Consider the following 18,739-nt stretch of genomic DNA (forward strand, 5'->3'; position numbering starts at 1 on the left):
CTTTCACCTCTGCCTCTCCAACCACCTCCGCTCTTCTACCTCCCGTTCCACCTCCTCTGTTATCCCCCGTTGCAGCACCCCCTACCTCCTCTAATTACCCTTCTACCCTTTCCTATCCTGGTGGGTTGTGCGATTACATCATGATGAAGGCCGAGAGGTTGAGGCTTGTTCTTCTCTAATTCCCACAGTAGTAAGCCTAGGTCTCCCTCTTCCTCTTTTAGGTGGTGGTGGAAGAACTTGGTTCTTTTGAGGACACTTTCTCTTGTTGTGAGTTTTTGATTTACATATAGAACATGTCATCTCAAGCCCATGTCTGGTCAATTTTTCACTCCTTTTTGGATCCTCATGTGGATCTCTTCTTCTCTTCCTCCTGAGTCTTCCAGGTCCAATCTTGATAGGTGGAGGGATCATAGGCTGCTCAACTTTTGGCCAGTGTCTTTCTCCAGGACATGGAGCTATGGAATAGTTGTATGATCTAAGGTAAGCTTCCCTCTTGTACATAGGATGTACATAATCCTCTGCCAATGCATGGATATCAAATATGGCACCCACATCATGGTAACAAGGGATTCCAGTGACATCCCATTTCCTGCATGTACAAGTTCTCTTTGCCAGGTCAACTTTTACTTCATCTAGGCCATCTTTTACCTGGTACTGATTCACATTTGACAACAGAGGTGTGCAATATGCAGCCTTTTCTTTCTCCTTCTCTAGCCTTGCCTGAATATTAGGGCATACTATTGCTGTTGATGCCTCCATCTCCATTCTTTTCTTTACCAATCTTTGCATCAACAACGTCCTAATATCCTCAAGCATGTATAGCAAATGCTTTGATCTTGCATTAATGATAAATGCGTTGAAGGTCTCAGCCATGTTGTTCACAATCACATCATTTGTTGTGCTTGTACTGATGAAGGCTCTGCAAAAAAGGGTAGGATTACATGCTAGGAAGGATTCTGCTGCTCTTGGATCTACTTCCCTCAATGCTGCTATTGCTTCATCAAAATCAGCCTGATTATAGGCTTTGACACAGTTCCAGAACAACATCTTCATCTCCTCACCTTTGTAAGATTTGTGCCAATTAGCAAAGATGTGTCTGGCACATCTCCTGTGTTCTGCCTTTGGAAACTCTTTGCCACCATTATTATGATACTCTACATTAATAAAGAGAATTTAAGAATAATTTAATAAGGAAAAATTAAGAGGCTATGTGGGCAATCATGATATTCTGCAGTTAATAAAGAGAATTAGCAAAGATGTACCTGATGTTCATCTTAAATGATGGTCCAACTAGCACCATCTTCCTCTCCTAATGCATTCTTCAACTCTTTGAAGAACCATTCATAACTCTCATTGTTCTCCCCTTCCACAACCCCCTATGCCAAAGGGAATACATCTGATCATTACCATCCCTGCCCACTGCACTTATCAATTGACCCCCAAGAAATGTCTTCAAGAAACAAGCATCTACACACAATATCTTCCTACACCCTTCAAGCCAACCTCGTTTCAGTGCCTCAAAACAAATAAATAGTCTATGGAATACTGGAATTGAACTTATGACATTAGGGTTTGTTTTCAAAGTGAAGACACTCCTAGGATACTCTTGCTCAAGAGCTTTCAAATAACTTCCAACTTTGCTATAGTGGTCTCTCATAGATCCATGTAAAAGCTTATGAGCAGTGTACTTAACCTTATAGGCAAAGTCTTTCTTAATGATGACCTTATATGCCCTCCTAACTGTGTCTATTATATCAGCAGCAGGCCAGTGAGGTCTTGCTTTGAAAACTTCAAGTAATTGCTTGGCAACCCAGCTTGACTTCAACTGTGTATTGCTCTCCATGGTCCTCTGACGGTTATGAGCAAATTTGACAGTCTTCACCATAAAACAAGCCAATTTGTTATCCCAACTACCATATAACTTGAATGGGCAGCCTTGTTTACACCTCACACCAAGTCTTCTACCTCTATTCTTATCACTCACCACAAATGTCAGATTTCTACCCTGTGTTATGGCATACCTTGCCACACAATCCCTAAAAACCTCTCTTGTAGGGAATTTAATCCCTACTGACCATTTGAACTTTGAAAAATCTGTTTTTTCATTAACTTCTGGGACTGAAGATCTCCTCCTCTTACCAGGTATAGGGTCCTCATCACTCTCACAAGGGGTATCTATCTCATCCCCACTTTTGTCATAATCACTCAAATTTCCATTCACTTCTTCAACAACAACCTCAGTTTCCTGACCAGGCAATTGTGTTGAAGAGGCTTGTAATTGAAGTTGTTTTGCTGTTTCAAGGGCTTTTGCATTCCATTCCCTCACTTTCTGCCTTGCTTCTTTAGTCTCCTCATCCCCTGACACCTCATCTGACTCATATTGTTCTTCAATAAAATTCTCTTCATCCAGATCTTCAGTATCAATTTCTGCCTCATCCACTAACTCTACCTCACTATCTTCATTATCACTTAAAGACTCATCATCAGGGTTATAACCAGGGTCCTCTCCCTCACTTACATCCTCACATTCTGCATCATTAGCATTCAAACATGCCAGATCTGCCTGTTCCTCATATACCTCAAATAGATCTGCCACTCTTATATCATTAACATCATAAAATTATTCAACATTGGTGTGATTGAGGTTATTTGGTGAGGTTGTTTGGACAACTTTTTTTGATGTTATTTGGTCAACTGTGGTAACTTGGCTCTCCTGTTCAGTGGCTTTAGAAGATGATTCTTTTAAGGTTTGTGTGGTAGTGGTGTGAGAGGCTTTTGACAACTGTTGGAGATGATTCTTTTTCTTTTGTTTTGTAGTAGTATTGACTGAATATTTAATGGGCTCATTTGGTAGTGGTCCCTTATTTGGGAGAGGAATCTTTTGGGTGTTTATTCTACTGTCTACTTTTCTTCTAAGAGTCAACTTCCTAGAGCTTTTCACAATTGTTGTCCCATTACCCTCACCAAAGTTTATCAAATGCATTAAATGTGCAACATCACCAGCAAACACAATAAAGCACTCAACTACTCTCTCTTTCATAGCAAGGTTACACATAACCTGGGCACCACTGTCATCTATCACTCTTTCCAACCCAACATCAGGATTCATGAAGAAGATGGCATCAACATTCCTCTTGAATGACCCACATTTCTCACACTCCTCCAATAAAGTAAACCAACAGAATTCATCACACTCAACAAAAGTAGTCCTATATAATGTACCCGTATAAACAAACCCTAATTCATTCCTGGTAAAAGACCCTCCATACCACATTTTCAGGGTAACATTTTCCCACATATTACCCTAAACAAATGAGATGACAATTATTCAATAAAAATGATGAAATAATTAGGGTAAAAGAAGGAAAGCATAACAATTTAATTGTGAGTCTCTAATTAACAAAAATAACAAATATAGCAAATATATATAATCAAATTCACTCCAAATCAAAACTAATTGACGAATTAATACTAGAGAATATACAATATATGAATTGAAAAAAATAAATCTGTAAATTGAAATTTACCTTATTCATTGACATTGTAACAATGGCGATGAAGATAAGTGAGAAAGACGATGGAAAAATTGAAGGATGATGAAGGAAAGTGACGGATGATGATGAAAAATGGTAGATGATGAAGACAGTGAATGGTGGAGTATGAAGGAAGATGAAAGATTAAAGAGAAATATCCAAGGTAAAGTGAAAACTGGTGATTTGTAATGAACTAAGTTGAAGGGTGACTTGTTAAACAAAGTTGCCCTTTAGTTAAGTCAATAAAAGTTAAATTAAGGAAATTGTTAGATTAATTTGGGATTATGTTTAGCTTGGATTAATTTGAGCAGGTCAGCAATAGGTTGGATTATTTTTATCAAAAAAACCCTAAATTCTATAGATCTAAGATTTTAGGGTTTGATTTTAGTTTAATCGCATAAAATTGGTAACGATTGGACATCATTTGAAAGATTCAATAAATTTTGTTAATAGCGTATAAAGAAATTTCATTGGAATTATACAATTGTTTTAGCCACTTCTATTTAATTATCACCTTTTACTAAGTTTTCATGTTAGCTGTATTCGGGAAGTCTTCTATGCATTTGATTTGATTTCAACTACTTTCAGTTATGTAGGGGATTTTCGTAGGGTAATATATTTGACCACACACACAATAATAAAGACAAGAATAACAGGGACACAAATATAACGAGGTTCACCAAATTGGCTACGTCCTCACTGCGGTTGCACTAGGATTTTATTGATCACACTCAAAGATTACAATAAGAGTAATATACACAAGAGACTTAAAGACTACTCTTATTATTACACTTATAACTCACTTATGATGATTGAGGGATGCATAAGAACTGAGCACTTCATCTCCTTTTATAGCAGAACTCGTACTCTTCTACACGTTCTTAATTGCACAAAGAGCACCATTTTCTTCATGCTAGGCGCCCACCACTTTCTTCATTCCATACTACTTTCCGTAAGTTACTACAAATTTGTTGACAAACTTACTTCACTCCAAAAATGGAGGGACCCATTGTCAACAACCCACTATCATGTCAACAAATCTCCCACCTCCCGACACTTTTGGAGGTACCACGAAAACACCTCATTTACCTGATCCACCTAATACAACCGCGTCTTTGCTCATGCCGACTGCAAGAGCCCAATCGAGGTACAGTCCAACCTCGACCCAATATCATCCAAGTTTGTTCCTAACGACAACCATACATATCGGGTTTCACCCATCGCTCCTCGGGGCGTGCACTCCCACCTGAACGAAATACCCTTTCGTGCCTCCTTGGAACTACTTGAATTTCCGCACACATCCCAGCGTGCCAGTTTCACCTTGTGCGTTCTCGGACCACATTCTGCCTTCAAGCCACCGACTTTACTCACACGGTGCTTAGTGTAAGGCCCGCTATGCATAGTTTTCGGATCCCGCGACAAGTCTCGTGAAACAATTTCAGACTTCATCCCTCCAGCAGCTACTCTACTCGTGTCACAACACCCTGCAGTAATAGAGTGAAATTACTACTATATCATTTAAATTATAGGGAATGGAGACAATATCAATTAGGATGAAGATAATGGTAGCTAATTATCTAGGGGTAATATTGGAGGTTTACAACTTTTTCTTACTAAATTTAATAAGGAGACAATAATTATGGAATGAATTTTTGAAGAAAATGGGACAATAAAAATGAAGCAGAGGGAATATAACTTGGAAGATAAGAATTTCCCTCAAAAAAAACTTATTAAGATAAGAACCGTCATATAACCAATCAAACTCATAATAACAATCATACTACTAACCAAACTCAAGTTAATTTTAACTATTTTGTGCATATTAATTCCTAATAGGGTAACTAATATGGTATTTTATACAAACTCAATTACTTATGCTAGTTGGTTTGTAACTATTTTCTATCTTCTAGTTCAATTTGAATTTTTTTCGCATTATTATTATCCTATCTAATAGCATATGGATTTATTAAGATGCGTTTTTATTAACTACTCCCCCCGTCCCATTCAATTATTATCCTTTCGTTTTAGTACAAAAACCAAGGAAAGGGGAGGGAGGCAATTATTAAATGACAATTGGATCAATTTAGGTGTGAAGAATCAAATTACTTTTCAAATGCATTCCTAAAATAAAAAGGACAATAATTGAATGAGACACTCCAAAATAAAAAAGGACAATAAATAATCGGAACTTAGGAAGTATTTGCAAGTGTTTCAATATTGTTGAGTTGGAGTCTCTATTAAAAGTCACCTAGAAAATCATCACAAAGACACATTCTGTATTGAAGTTCAAAAAGTTTATAATCTTCAGTTGGAATATGTCTAGGTTTTCACACCGGAGGCTATTATGCCTAACTATCACCTTAAAATAAAACTTCTTATATGATATTATCTTCTACTCGAGAACTCCTTTCTCTTCTCGAAAACATACATCGGCTTGCAAATTAATAATATTTACTACCTCTGACTTAAGAGATTTTTCATTTGTTAGGAATATTTTAATAAAATGTAAAGAATATGTTGAATGGGAGAGAGTATTTTACATATATATGTTTATATTTTCTTTAAAGACTTTAAAGACAAGGCTATTTATAATTTTTTGAAACTTGATTAATTATAATAATCGTTGTTTTCAGTTCTAATACAAACACTATAACGTATAATTTGATATGATTTGCAAGTCAAAAATTCACGTGAATGTCGAGTATAACTAAATTACGGAGTCTTTATGCTTCTGTAACTGATCATAGTACGCCGTAGTATTAGAACATAATACCCAACGATAACAGATTCAACAATTCTTGACTACTATCAGGGGCGGACCCAGGGGGGCCCGGGGGGCACGTGCACCCCAACCCAAAAAAAAAAAAAAAATCTAAAAAAAAAAAAAAAATTCTAAAAAATTAGGTCGACGTTTCATTCATATCAACATATCGCCAATCTCAATTCTCAGTTTCTCACCATCAAATCGCCAATCATCTCACCTTCTCTTTCACCAATACTACCCCTCCTCTGGTTCACCAGTCTCCTTCACGGCACCACCACTCTCGTTGTCGCGAGTCACGTCCACCGCAGCCAGCCACTACCGTACCACCGCAGGTATGACCTCACTTTCATAGCCTAAATTAATAGCCCCCAATTTAATTTCTCAAATTTTAAACCCTAAATTAATAAATCCCTAATTCGATTTTGGATTTGTTCATTTGTTGATTGTTGTAGTGTTGTGTGCTTAATTAATGAATGGTCATCATTAATTGAATCAATGATTTAATTGTTATTTGAGACATTGAGTATGTTCTTAATTTTTTTAATTTTTGATGGTAATTACTAATTACTAGTTACTGCTAGTCTACCGCTCACTGCCTCACTGTCGGATGCCCTCAGGGGAATATGATTTCATATAAAATAGAACCCTTGCTCTATTCCTGTTACCCTGTAACAAAATTTTGGTAGTCATAGCTCATAAGATTCATTACATGCTCTAGTTTAAACAAGAAGAGTTCAAGAGGAAAAATATAGATTCTGAAAGACAGTTTATCACCCTAATTCCCTGGTCACCAAAAAATTTCAACATAAAGCATATTGAACTGAATATACAAAAATGCTTAATGCTTGATCCTTGATGACATGATTCAAATTTATAGCATATAATTCAAAACTGAACGCTAACTTCCGAGTTAAGTCAGTATTGCTTTCGCTTTGTGACAGATTATTAGTGAAATTTAGAAGACTATTCTGCAATTGAAACCCTCTAGGCAGTAGCTTAGTTCCACAAAAATTCCTTTAAAATTTGTCTCTTTGTGACAGATTTTTTTTTTCATTTGTGACAGATTTAATTCCTCTAGGCAGTAGCTGTATTGCTTTCGCTTTGTGACAGATTTTTTTTTTCATTTGTCTCTTTTTCCTATTGTGCCCCCCTTCTATTATTCCTAGGTCCGCCACTGACTACTATAAACTATTATTTAAAGATTAATGACGGCACTTTCCACCACTTCAATATAGCCACCCAAGAATGAAGATGTTTTCCCTCTAGCTAATGGTTGAAAACAAAATAAAATAAACTCAAACTATGTATAATAAGTACTACAATTGCAAGAAGATCTTTAGGTTTTGCATGCATTATATTGCATGGAGCATATTACAGTATGTAGGAGTAAAATATATCTCGAGAAATTTGTGATATCACGCATGCATCCAATAGGTTAAAGGTGTCAGATTTAATTGGTACCATTAATTGTTTGTCAATTCTATAACATATCTGCAAAATAATTTAGAGAATAAGAAATACTCCCTCCAGGGGCGAGGCCACTATGACTCTGTGTAGCAGCCGCTACACCAAAAGCAAAAAATTCGGTTAGAATTTCGTGATTTGTTACACCAATATTTACCGCTTTCCGCTAGTTATCTATACACTTTTCCTTGAGTATATATTTTGCTACACCGAAATCAAAATCCTGGACTCGCCTCTGACTCCCTCCCATTCAGGTTAATATTAAATATTATAAAAGTTATATAAAATTGACTTTTTAGTTGAATTTTTAATTTTAAGTAATAAAAAAATATCGACCTAATATTCTATTTATCTAATATCCTATTCTAATATTCTTTAATAGTTTCAGACAATTTTAAATCATATCGACCTTATATCAACCCGATTATTACACAAGTCTTACAGTCCTACGTATAATAGAAGTCTTACGTTCGAGGCTTCAAGCCATCTACATATACTACTTTCCTCTCTATACTCTGATTAATTTCTTTAATCCTTTTGTCTCCCCTCATACTTGAGTTTTCAACCAAGCATTGCCGATTGCGGATTCTGGAAGGTTATTTTTAATTCCCTTCATATAATTTCTCAAGGGTGTCGGTATTAGTTTTTACTAAGACGGAAAGGGTATATTTTTGTTAACGTCTTTTGTTATTCATTCTCTTTTGTTTATGGAGTATTTTTACTCTGGAGTATTCATTATTATGCAACGTGTTAATTATTTTGTCCACACCGTATGTATTATAAATCCTAAACTCGTCCTTATTTATTACATAGTTATGCCGGAAAAGGCCTTAACGCCATCCATCAACTTTTATTAGTAACACAAGTTTATACTATGATTTAGCTTGAATAATAGTCCTGTTTCAATACTCCCTCCAATCCACGCCAAAGTAATACTTGCTTTTGGGTGGTCTATAAAAGGCTTTTTCATATCAAATCTATATATATAATTTTTTCGTCTTTCAAATTTTAATATTTTTAACGGAATTCGTGGTCAAAGTTTTCAAATTTTAACCACCAAAAAGTGAATGTTACCTTTGGTGTGGTGTGGATCGGAGGGAGTATGTATCTGAGTATGTACGATAATGTTATCCTGTTTTCTAACATCTAGGCCGGAGTCGCGCTAATATGTTTGTTCTTCCTTTATGTTTGAAGAGCAGGATGATTACTGTTAATTGGTCTCAGCTCCATGTCGATCTACTAATACGAATTGTCGAAAACCATTTACTAGCAGTGGATGATTTTATTGTTTTCTCTAGCGTTTGTCATACATGGAATCATGCTGCTCGTGCTTGTAATAAGTTGCACCTTCGAAAAAATTGGCTTCGTCAAATGCCATGGCTAATGTTAACTGACGGCAATGATGATGAAGTCTACTCTGATACCGGAAGCTATGGAGAACACATGCATGATTATCCTAGCGATGATGATTCTTACTATACTAGTAGCGGTAGCGATGATGATTCTTACTATACTGGTAGCGGTGAGGATGAAGATCAACCCGATGAGTACGATCTCCTGGTAGACGATGATTATTATTGGAATGTCAAAGATGGTAAAAGGATGTTGTTAAACTTGAGCCATAACCGGAACAAGGGCTATAGCATGAGCCTCTACGAAACTTATGGGAAAGCTTGTTGGGGTTCGCGTTATGGTTGGATTGTGATCTTGGGCCTTAACCGCCGGATGCACTTGTTTAACCCACTTACAAAAGCCCAATTACCTCTTCCTTCTCAAACCACATTCTGGCACCATTGGGACCGTGCTAGAGATAAAACCATTCGCAAGATGTTTTTATTTAAAGTTGTCGTGCTCCAAGTGCCACGAGATGAGCAGAACGACAATGTGCCATGGCTAGTGGTGGCAATACAACATAGCTATCTTCTTGTAGCAGTAGCGAGACCTGGAGACGCTTCATGGATGCAAATCAATTGCCCTGATAGCCTTACTGCGTTTATGGACGTTATATACTGTAACAAAATGAAATCCCTGGTCTTTTTGGACGCGTCTGGAGAGTTGTTCACCTACGATATTCACAATTCTAAGCAGCCTCAAGAATTCAAGGAATACTTGCATGGACATTATATAGATGATTATTACGATTTACCAAATCCGGAAGGCATAATAGCTCACGCTTATCTTGCTCAATCAGCCAATGATATGTTTATTATTGTGAGGTATAAACGAAAGTTGTTTGGAAATAATTATTTAGACAGTAATCATAATTACAAGACCGAGATTTTCAAGGTGTATCGGTGTAGTTCTCTTGCAACAAATGGGGAGGAGGTGAGCGAGATAGGAAATGTTGCGTTGTTTGTGGGCGGAAATGAGACAATGTGCATTGCTGCCTCGGACGGAGGCTGTAGAAGCAATTGCATATATTTTAGTGACGATGATAGGCACAATTACCATCTCAATCGAGACAAAGTTGGAGGCCACGATTCAGGTGTTTTCAATTTGATTGACAAGTCAATTGGGTCAATATACGATGGAAACAACTCAAAATCCTCTTATTGTCCTCCTTTTTGGTTTTCTCCAGCAATATGATGATATTCATCCTCATTTGGAATCATTTCAAGGGTAATTAAACCGATTTAAAAACAATTTGGTATTCTGTTTTTTTTTTTTTTTTTTCCTAGAAATACTCTATTTTTTCATATTCATTAGTTGTTGAATTATTTTGTATTCTGTTTTGCATGAAACTCTTTATTCACGACTTTGTGTGATTTGCAAGTGTCCGCTTTAGCTTTTAAAAATATACTACTCTGTATTACATGCGGAGATATTACAACTTTACGGGGACCAAACGTCAAGAATTTTCGTAAGCAAATATAGATATTAAGGTATACACAAATTTGCAATCAGAAATAAATGACAAATATAAAGATGGTAACAAAATAAATTTATTAGATTTAAATGTTTCGAGTACAATCTCTAATTTGATCCGCTGATTCGATCTCCACGTGACTTGGATGACGATGTTAAAGGAGGGTCTTGATGACTTTAATTCTCCTTTGATGGGGTGTTGTTTTCTTCGCCTTTGACTGCAAGATTTGAGAGCTCTCTAGGTCTTTTGTTTTCTCCTTTTTTTTCCATCCCTTAGAAATGAACATGAACTCTCTGTTTATAGAGAAATGCACACTCAAACTTTAGGTTTTTAATGGGCTTAGACTTGAAAGTTGATTTGTCCCATTTAGGTGGATGTGACCCATTTGTCGTGTTTTGCCACTTTAATGAATCAGTTTCGGGAAAATTAATTAAAATGGACTAATTTAATTAAATTTCGTCCAAATTAAAAATATTAGTTTATTTTACATTTCATTTGACGGGTCAATATTTTGACTTTTGACTTCCAACGTGGCACAAAGAGCTTGTTCCTACAACGCGCATGGTCAATCATCTCCCTCATGTCATTAAGTGGTAAAATAGTCCCTAAATAGGAACGTGGCTGGGTTGAACAAATTAACTGGAGGAATTACGACAAATTCAGCCCAAATCCCAGTTCGGTGAATAGTTCCTGCTTAAAAACAGATTAAAGAAAATGAAAAAACAAGCAAGAAGTTCTCAAGAACAAAACAAGGGTCTTATTCAAGTAGACCTCAGAAATCAGACCCGACCAAGACCTAGCTCGAACCCAAATCACAAAATGATAATCATGAATCGAAGAACATGCTGAGTCGGTATAAAAGCATTAAACAAGAATCGAAGTAAAGTTCATTTGATCCATGAACATGATAAAGAACCATATGTAAAAACATTTCGAGCAAAGAAAACACTAACAGATCACATAAAATTAACAGAAGACCAACCTACCAAAATCAAAGTGAAGTTCATTTGATCCATGAACATGATAAATGGCTAAATGCACACAGTATCATCATCACCATCAGCATAATAGGGAAAACCCTGAGAAATGAACTGCAAAGGAACCAACGTCCCAACCATTGGCTTGTAAATTCGAAACTTGATCATATCAGAAGGCTTCAGCAGTACGAAAGCAGTAACTTTACTAGCGTTTGTAACCGTTAATCCAAACCCATTTTTATTGGCCCAAACCATCCCAAACCCATCGTCGTTGAAACTAGGATCGGCAATAGTTTCGATTGCAAGCCTCAATTTGTGTAGAGCCGAGCCGAAGATGCGACGACGCCGAAGATAAAAGCCAGTGATGTCACGAGACGAAGCGACCAACCAGCGATGCCACCGTTTCGATGAAACAAGCCACAGATGTTACGAACTGAAGAGACGAGCCAAAGATGCTACCGCGCGCACTGATGAGATGGGCCGGCTCCAACGAGAAACTTTCAGCGACAATGACCTTTTTTTGTTTCATTTGTGCAGGTACTCGGTCTAAAACTACGGAGCCATCACCTCGTTTAAAGCGAAGTCATCATGCTATTCGGGACAAAGCCTAGTGTCTAAAACGATTAAATGAAGCCGTCGATCATGCCCCTAGAAACGAAGTCGCCATGTCATTTGAGAACGCCACCCGACCAAGAGCCATACTCGACTAGAAACACGATCGACGCATCATTTTCTGTATGCTGCATTTTTCCTCTAAGCATATATAAATATTACATCACAGGTTGATGCTTTTGTTCAACCTTCGGTACAATTTTTTGAAACAACATTCTTGGCCAACCGAATTATCGGGGGTCAAGCACATTCGTAAAGTTAGCTGTGGTTAGCATCTAACTATGGGTATAACCGCTAAAAAAAAATTAAGAGCACGATTAGCATTTTCCTAAACAAACAGCAGCCTCATAGTTAAGAAACAAAGAATGGAAGAATGGAAGTTGGTGGGTTGTTGTTACTTTAAATTCTAAATTAAGAACAGGATACAAACAAAAAAAAAAAAAAAAAAAAAAAAAAAAAAAAAAAAAACAGACAAATTAATAACGAAAGGGCTTTATTGCACTAGTAAAATACTTGGATTAAAAGACAAAAACGAAAACGAAATACAACGGATTTCATCAGAAAAAAAAAAAAAAAAAAAACAACGAAAAGGAAATACAACTGAAATTCATATTAAAATGCATGTTAAAATACGAACTGAACATGAAAAGAAAACAAACTGCATATTAAGATGATCTTGAAAATCTAAGGCATAGGGACTGGTCTTGCTTCAGCCGGATCATGCTGGATCATGTTAAAGGCGCCACCAGGTTTAACGCAAGCAAAAAACCGAATGACATCACCCTGAACAACCCTATGATCAGTAGTAAACCTATTCCAGCCTCTCCTAAAGTAATAATTGTTTCTGATTCGAACACAGCGAAAGGTGTAATTTTTTTGTTTTTGAGCCGACCAAAAACGAACATTTCCCAGCCAAATATCTTCCGGAGGCGGGTTGCCCAAAGGTAGCTGAAGATAAGTGGCAGTGTGGCGTCGAATGGTGGTGGTAAAATACTCAAAAAGCACTTCGTGTCGGTTGAAATTTTTGGGGTGAATTTGTTTCACAATGAAATTTCTCTCATTTTCATTGCCTTCTTGTAGGGGGCCGTACCTCACAACTATAAAATCGCCTTCTCTTGTTACCGTACAACCATTAATGGATATGGGATCGACATTGGCAGCCATGGTCTGCAGGTGTGTTCAATAATAAATAAGTTTCAGAGATTTTTAAGCTAAAATTTACAATGAAAATCATAAATAAATGAAAAACATGAAGAAAACGACAAGCATATTTCTTCGTATTTAGTTATATATATGAACATTAAAAATAAACACCCATTAAATCATGAACATTGTTTTCATCATATATATGAACATTAAAAATAAACACCCATTAGTTATATATATGAACATATTCATGAAAACAATTCAGGGAGAAGAGAGCAGACATTTTTTTTCATTATATTAAACATAAAAAAAAATATAAAAAAAATTTGAAACTAACTAATAAACAAACATCTATGAGAATCTCTTCAAATTTTCTTCCAAAATGGAAGAACCAAAGAAGTATAGCTCAAATGTTGCTTTTCTCATGAAATTTTGTAAAGAAAACAGAAGAAAAAAAATAAAGATGGTGAAACCGTCAAAAAATGAGCTAACTCACTCCTCAAACCATTTCGTCCCTTAGGGAGTATAGAGGAGAGTTGTAGCTAACATTTTTTTCATTATATTGGACATAAAAAAATTGAAAAAAAAAATTGAAATTAAGTAATAAACAAACAACTATGAGAATCCTCTTCAAATTTTCTTCCAAAAAGGAAGAACCAAGGAAATATAGCTCAAATGTTGTTTTTCTCAGAGAATTTTGTGAAGAAAACAGGAAAGAAAAGGATGGTAAAATGTATGAAAAATGAGCAAGTATCTCCTCATGGAGTATAGAGGAGAGTTGTAGCAAACATTTTTCTCATTATATTAAACATAAAAAAAAAAAAAAAATTAATTAAGTAATAAACAAACAACTATATATGAGAATCCTCTTCAAATTTTCTTCCAAAAAGGAAGAACCAAGGAAATATAGCTCAAATGTTTGTTTTTCTCAGAGAATTTTGTGAAGAAAACAGGAAAGAAAAGGATGGTAAAATGTATGAAAAATGAGCAAGTATCTCCTCATGGAGTATAGAGGAGAGTTGTAGCAAACATTTTTCTCATTATATTAAACATAAAAAAAAACAAAAAAAATTAAACAAACAACTATATATGAGAATCCTCTTCAAATTTTCTTCCAAAAACGAAGAACCAAGGAAATATAGCTCAAATGTTTGTTTTTCTCAGAGAATTTTGTGAAGAAAACAGGAAAGAAAAGGATGGTAAAATGTATGAAAAATGAGCAAGTATCTCCTCATGGAGTATAGAGGAGAGTTGTAGCAAACATTTTTCTCATTATATTAAACATAAAAAAAAACAAAAAAAATTAAACAAACAACTATATATGAGAATCCTCTTCAAATTTTTTTCCAAAAACGAAGAACCAAGGAAATATAGCTCAAATGTTTGTTTTTCTCAGAGAATTTTGTGAAGAAAACAGGAAAGAAAAGGATGGTAAAATGTATGAAAAATGAGCAAGTATCTCCTCATGGAGTATAGAGGAGAGTTGTAGCAAACATTTTTCTCATTATATTAAACATAAAAAAACAAAAAAATTATTAAGTAATAAACAAACAACTATATATGAGAACCCTCTTCAAATTTTCTTCCAAAAAGGAAGAACCAAGGAAATATAGCTCAAATGTTTGTTTTTCTCAAGAATTTTGTAAAGAAAACAGAAAAGTAAAGGATGGTGAAACCATAGAGAGAAATTAAAATAATAACGAGATGAGAAGAAAGAGGAGGGAAGCTTATTGAATAAATAATAAAAACTAATACTCACTTTTTACTGTTTGTGATATGGATATGACTGACCAATGCATGCTACAGTGACAGTGACTTATATAGACAAGTGACCTACGGATAAACCCTAGTCCTTGTGTCTATACGCCTCTAAATCCAAGGGTTAAAATTGCATAATACCTAATCAACTGACACGTATGCGCATGGAGGATTGTACACTACGGAGTATGTACTATTGGAACTTGGTGTAATATTCCTTGCATAATCGTATTAAATACTTGTATTATCTTATACGCCTATTAATTAAACTAGATACGCCGTTGCTATATACTCTCTCCTATTAAATAAAAAAATCCATTTAGAACGTCGCGAAAATTAAGGAATATGGCAAATGAGAAACTTATGTGAATAGATACTAAATTCCCAAATGTGAAGTGATTATTTAAATAAAGAGAAACCCTAATGACTCGATCGTCCTAGGTAGCGAAAAGAGAACGGTGACTCACACTGTATTTTGCTCTCGTTCTTGTTTTTACTTATTTTCCGACTCATTTACTAACTAAACTAATAATTACCTTAACTAATACCCCAATTTACAATTTTCACTTATTTTAAAATTAAAAAGATTACTCATTACATCTCGCTCGTTTAGAAGTAAAACTTTGGGCTTAGATTGAACTTGCAAATGACACAGATTTTTTTTCCCGATTCGTAAATATCGACGACGTTTTAGTAAATATCGACGACGTTTTCATTGCAAAAGACGTCGACTACCCCTACTCACTCACTAACAAACTAACAATCCTCTCTAATTCAAAAAACCCAAACAATAAATCACCAATCCACCAATTAACCACCACCACCACCACTCCACACCACCACACCACACCACCACGCTGCCTGCCGGCCGCTGCCGCCACCTGCCGTCCATTGCTTTCACCACCACGACAGCCACTACTTCCATCACCAACCATAACAAGTAAGTCTCAATTTTTTAAATTTTTCTTGTTAAAGTTAGCTAAATTATTGTTTTTAATTGCTTGTTTGTTTCCCTTCCCCTTCCCTTATTATTGTTGTTAATTGATTATATGACTTTAATTTTGTTTTGTAATTGAATTAGTTAGTAAATTAGTTTATGTGTTAGGTTTTATTAAAATTAATTGAATTAGTTTTGAAATAGGTTAGTTTTTCTTGTAAATTTCATGTTAATTAGTTCCTATGATGTAAATGTTATTATTGTTTATACTTAGGTTGATGTTGTTTGCGAAATAGATTAGATTTTGAGTCGATTTTTGTTGTTGTTAAATTGGATTTGGGTCGATTTGGGGCAAAACCATGGCAAACGGTGGGATTTGCTTGTTAGTCCGTGGTCCGAATGTGGGTTTCTCACGTTTGGCCGTGGTCATCAAAGGAAAATTTGGTTTGGCCATGGTCAAACAACGTGATTTTAGGTTTGGCCGTGGTCAAACCAAGGAATTCTACGTTTGGCCATGGTCAAACGTTGGGATTTTACGTGATACGTGCAATTTATATAGTCTTTTTAGTCTCTTATTGCACGTATTTCTATGCATTTTTATACCGTTATGTATTGCAATATGCCCCGAATTGGCTACTTTGGTTTGTTTTGTCTAATTTGCAAAAATGAACCTGAAAGTGGTGAGACCGTACCCTATTCGTCCTATTTAGCATGCATAATGAGATGACGGAACTGTTAGAGCGACAATTATGTATTGGAATGCGTGAAGGATGGTCTAGGAAGTGGTCAAAGACGACTTAGAGGTTGACTTGGAGGAAATGCACTCGATCGAGAAGGTTTATGGTTCGATCGAGTGGTTTGGCTGACACGAGAGGTCGATCGAGTACTTCTACTTACTCGATCGAAATGCTGATATTGAGAGTTCCTCGATCGAGAGGCTTATTTGCTCGATCGAGAGGAAAAGCTGGAGAAGACCTCGATCGAGTGGTCTGAATTCACTCGATCGAGAGATTTTCAGTCTTACGTGGGCTTTAGTGACCCGTGTTAGTTTTATTTCTGTTAAGTCTTTATTTTCCTATTTAAGTAAACGTTAATTAGGTCATTAGGATAACTTTTACAGACTCTTCTACTTTCGCTCCTAAACCTACTGCTTCATCTCTGAATCTCGTACTTTGTTAGTGGATTGATCTTTACGCCGGATTGCTTTTGATTGTAATCATCCTTTCTTTCTTAATCTTAATCTTATTATTTGTTTACTCTAATCCTTGCTTTTGCTCTTTATTATTTCTGCTCTAATCAGTTTATGCATAATTGTTATTATTTCATCATGCCCTTGATTAGTACAATCATCATTATTATTGTTGACACCTTTAGTAGTTTGAGTAGCTAATTCCTTTAATGTCGGGATTAGGGAATACATGGTAGGATTGTGACGATGTAGCGACTAGACTAGACGGTTTACTTGTGAGAATCTGTCCCCATAGCAATTTAACTGTAATATCAACTTAGTTGAGTGCACGCTTCTAAGTTACCTTAATTTGGTTAATTTTACTCCTAGATCGGAAGATTGGATTATATAGACCTGCTATGAACAGTAGACTACCCTGACGAGGACAGAAGTTAAGTTAGTGGAGTTCTAGGATAGAAAGTGGACCGGAAGGACCTTTCTCTTATCTCTCTCACAGTAGATTCTCTAGGCTATTTGCAACTGAGTTGATAGATAGATTACCATGGTGAACCGAAATCCTGGCATACTTTCTCTATTTGATCATCTTTATTACATTTTCTCACTTTTATTGCTCTTGCTTAATTTCTCTTCCCTTTAATCTTTTGGTAGTTTAGAAATCAAAATCAAACCCCCACTTTGTGACCTAATAGACAGACCTTTAACAGATATCTTGCCTCCCTGTGGAGATCGACCCTGCTTATCACTAGCTCATTTGTTAGTTTTAATTAGGTTTATTTTTGGTACACAAACGACAATATCAAATTTTGGCGCCGTTCTTGGGAGGCAATAGCCCTATCTGTTTTTGTTTCATTTATTTTATCCGTCTCAGTGAATTTTTATTCCTTGAGACAGTTCTCATTTATCTCTTTCAGTGTTGTGTATGCCCAGGTCGAACAGGTCGGAATTAGTTCCAGCTGATCCTGAGCTAGAAAGACTATTTTGGCATAGACTCCGTCTGCAAAGAGAGATTCGAAAGGAAGACTTGAGTACTTTCGAGCCCGAGCTACAACACTTCTTATTCGCAGAAGACCCGTCTTGTGAAGAAGACAATCTCATTTCTGCTAACAAGCTAGTAAAGATGCCTAACATTACAAGTCACTCTGAGCCCACATCATCCTCGATTCCTAAAGGTTTCAATCTTGCAACAGAGGATGGTAACTCATTCGATATCCGTCCGTCCTATATAAATTTGGTGGAAAGAAATTCGTTTCGAGGTGCAGCGGGTGAAGATCCGCGAAAGCATATGGAGGTTTTTACTGACTACTGCTCTAATATTCCCGCTACTAATGGAGTAACCCAAGACAAGATAAAGGAAGTGCTATTTCCTTTTTCTCTGACTGACGCAGCCCGGTAGTGGTTAACTGATCTTGACCGGACTGCCGCTGGTATTACAGACTGGGAGAGTCTTGCTCTTGCCTTTTACAAAAGGTACTTTCCTCCACAACGCACTAATC

The 18,739-nt window shown here is 36.1% G+C and overlaps 1 protein-coding gene and 1 long non-coding RNA gene across 2 annotated transcripts; one reads left to right on the forward strand and one right to left on the reverse strand.

Moving 5' to 3' along the window:
• Positions 1-6,495: 6,495 nt before the first annotated feature.
• LOC141622225 (uncharacterized) lies at positions 6,496-10,377 on the forward strand. The gene is made up of 2 exons (XM_074438273.1): positions 6,496-6,629; positions 8,961-10,377. Exon 2 carries the CDS (start codon positions 8,962-8,964, stop codon positions 10,345-10,347), a length of 1,386 nt encoding a protein of 461 aa, XP_074294374.1. The 5' UTR covers positions 6,496-6,629; position 8,961; the 3' UTR covers positions 10,348-10,377.
• Positions 10,378-12,708: 2,331 nt separating this feature from the next.
• On the reverse strand, positions 12,709-15,155 carry LOC141622227 (uncharacterized). Its single transcript, XR_012532903.1, has 2 exons — positions 15,122-15,155; positions 12,709-13,383 (listed from the first exon to the last, which is right to left on the reverse strand). It is a non-coding gene; the product is annotated as an uncharacterized LOC141622227 (long non-coding RNA).
• Between the last annotated feature and the right edge of the window lie 3,584 nt (positions 15,156-18,739).

This window comes from Silene latifolia, chromosome X (genome assembly GCF_048544455.1).
Source record: "Silene latifolia isolate original U9 population chromosome X, ASM4854445v1, whole genome shotgun sequence".
NCBI lineage: Eukaryota > Viridiplantae > Streptophyta > Magnoliopsida > Caryophyllales > Caryophyllaceae > Silene > Silene latifolia.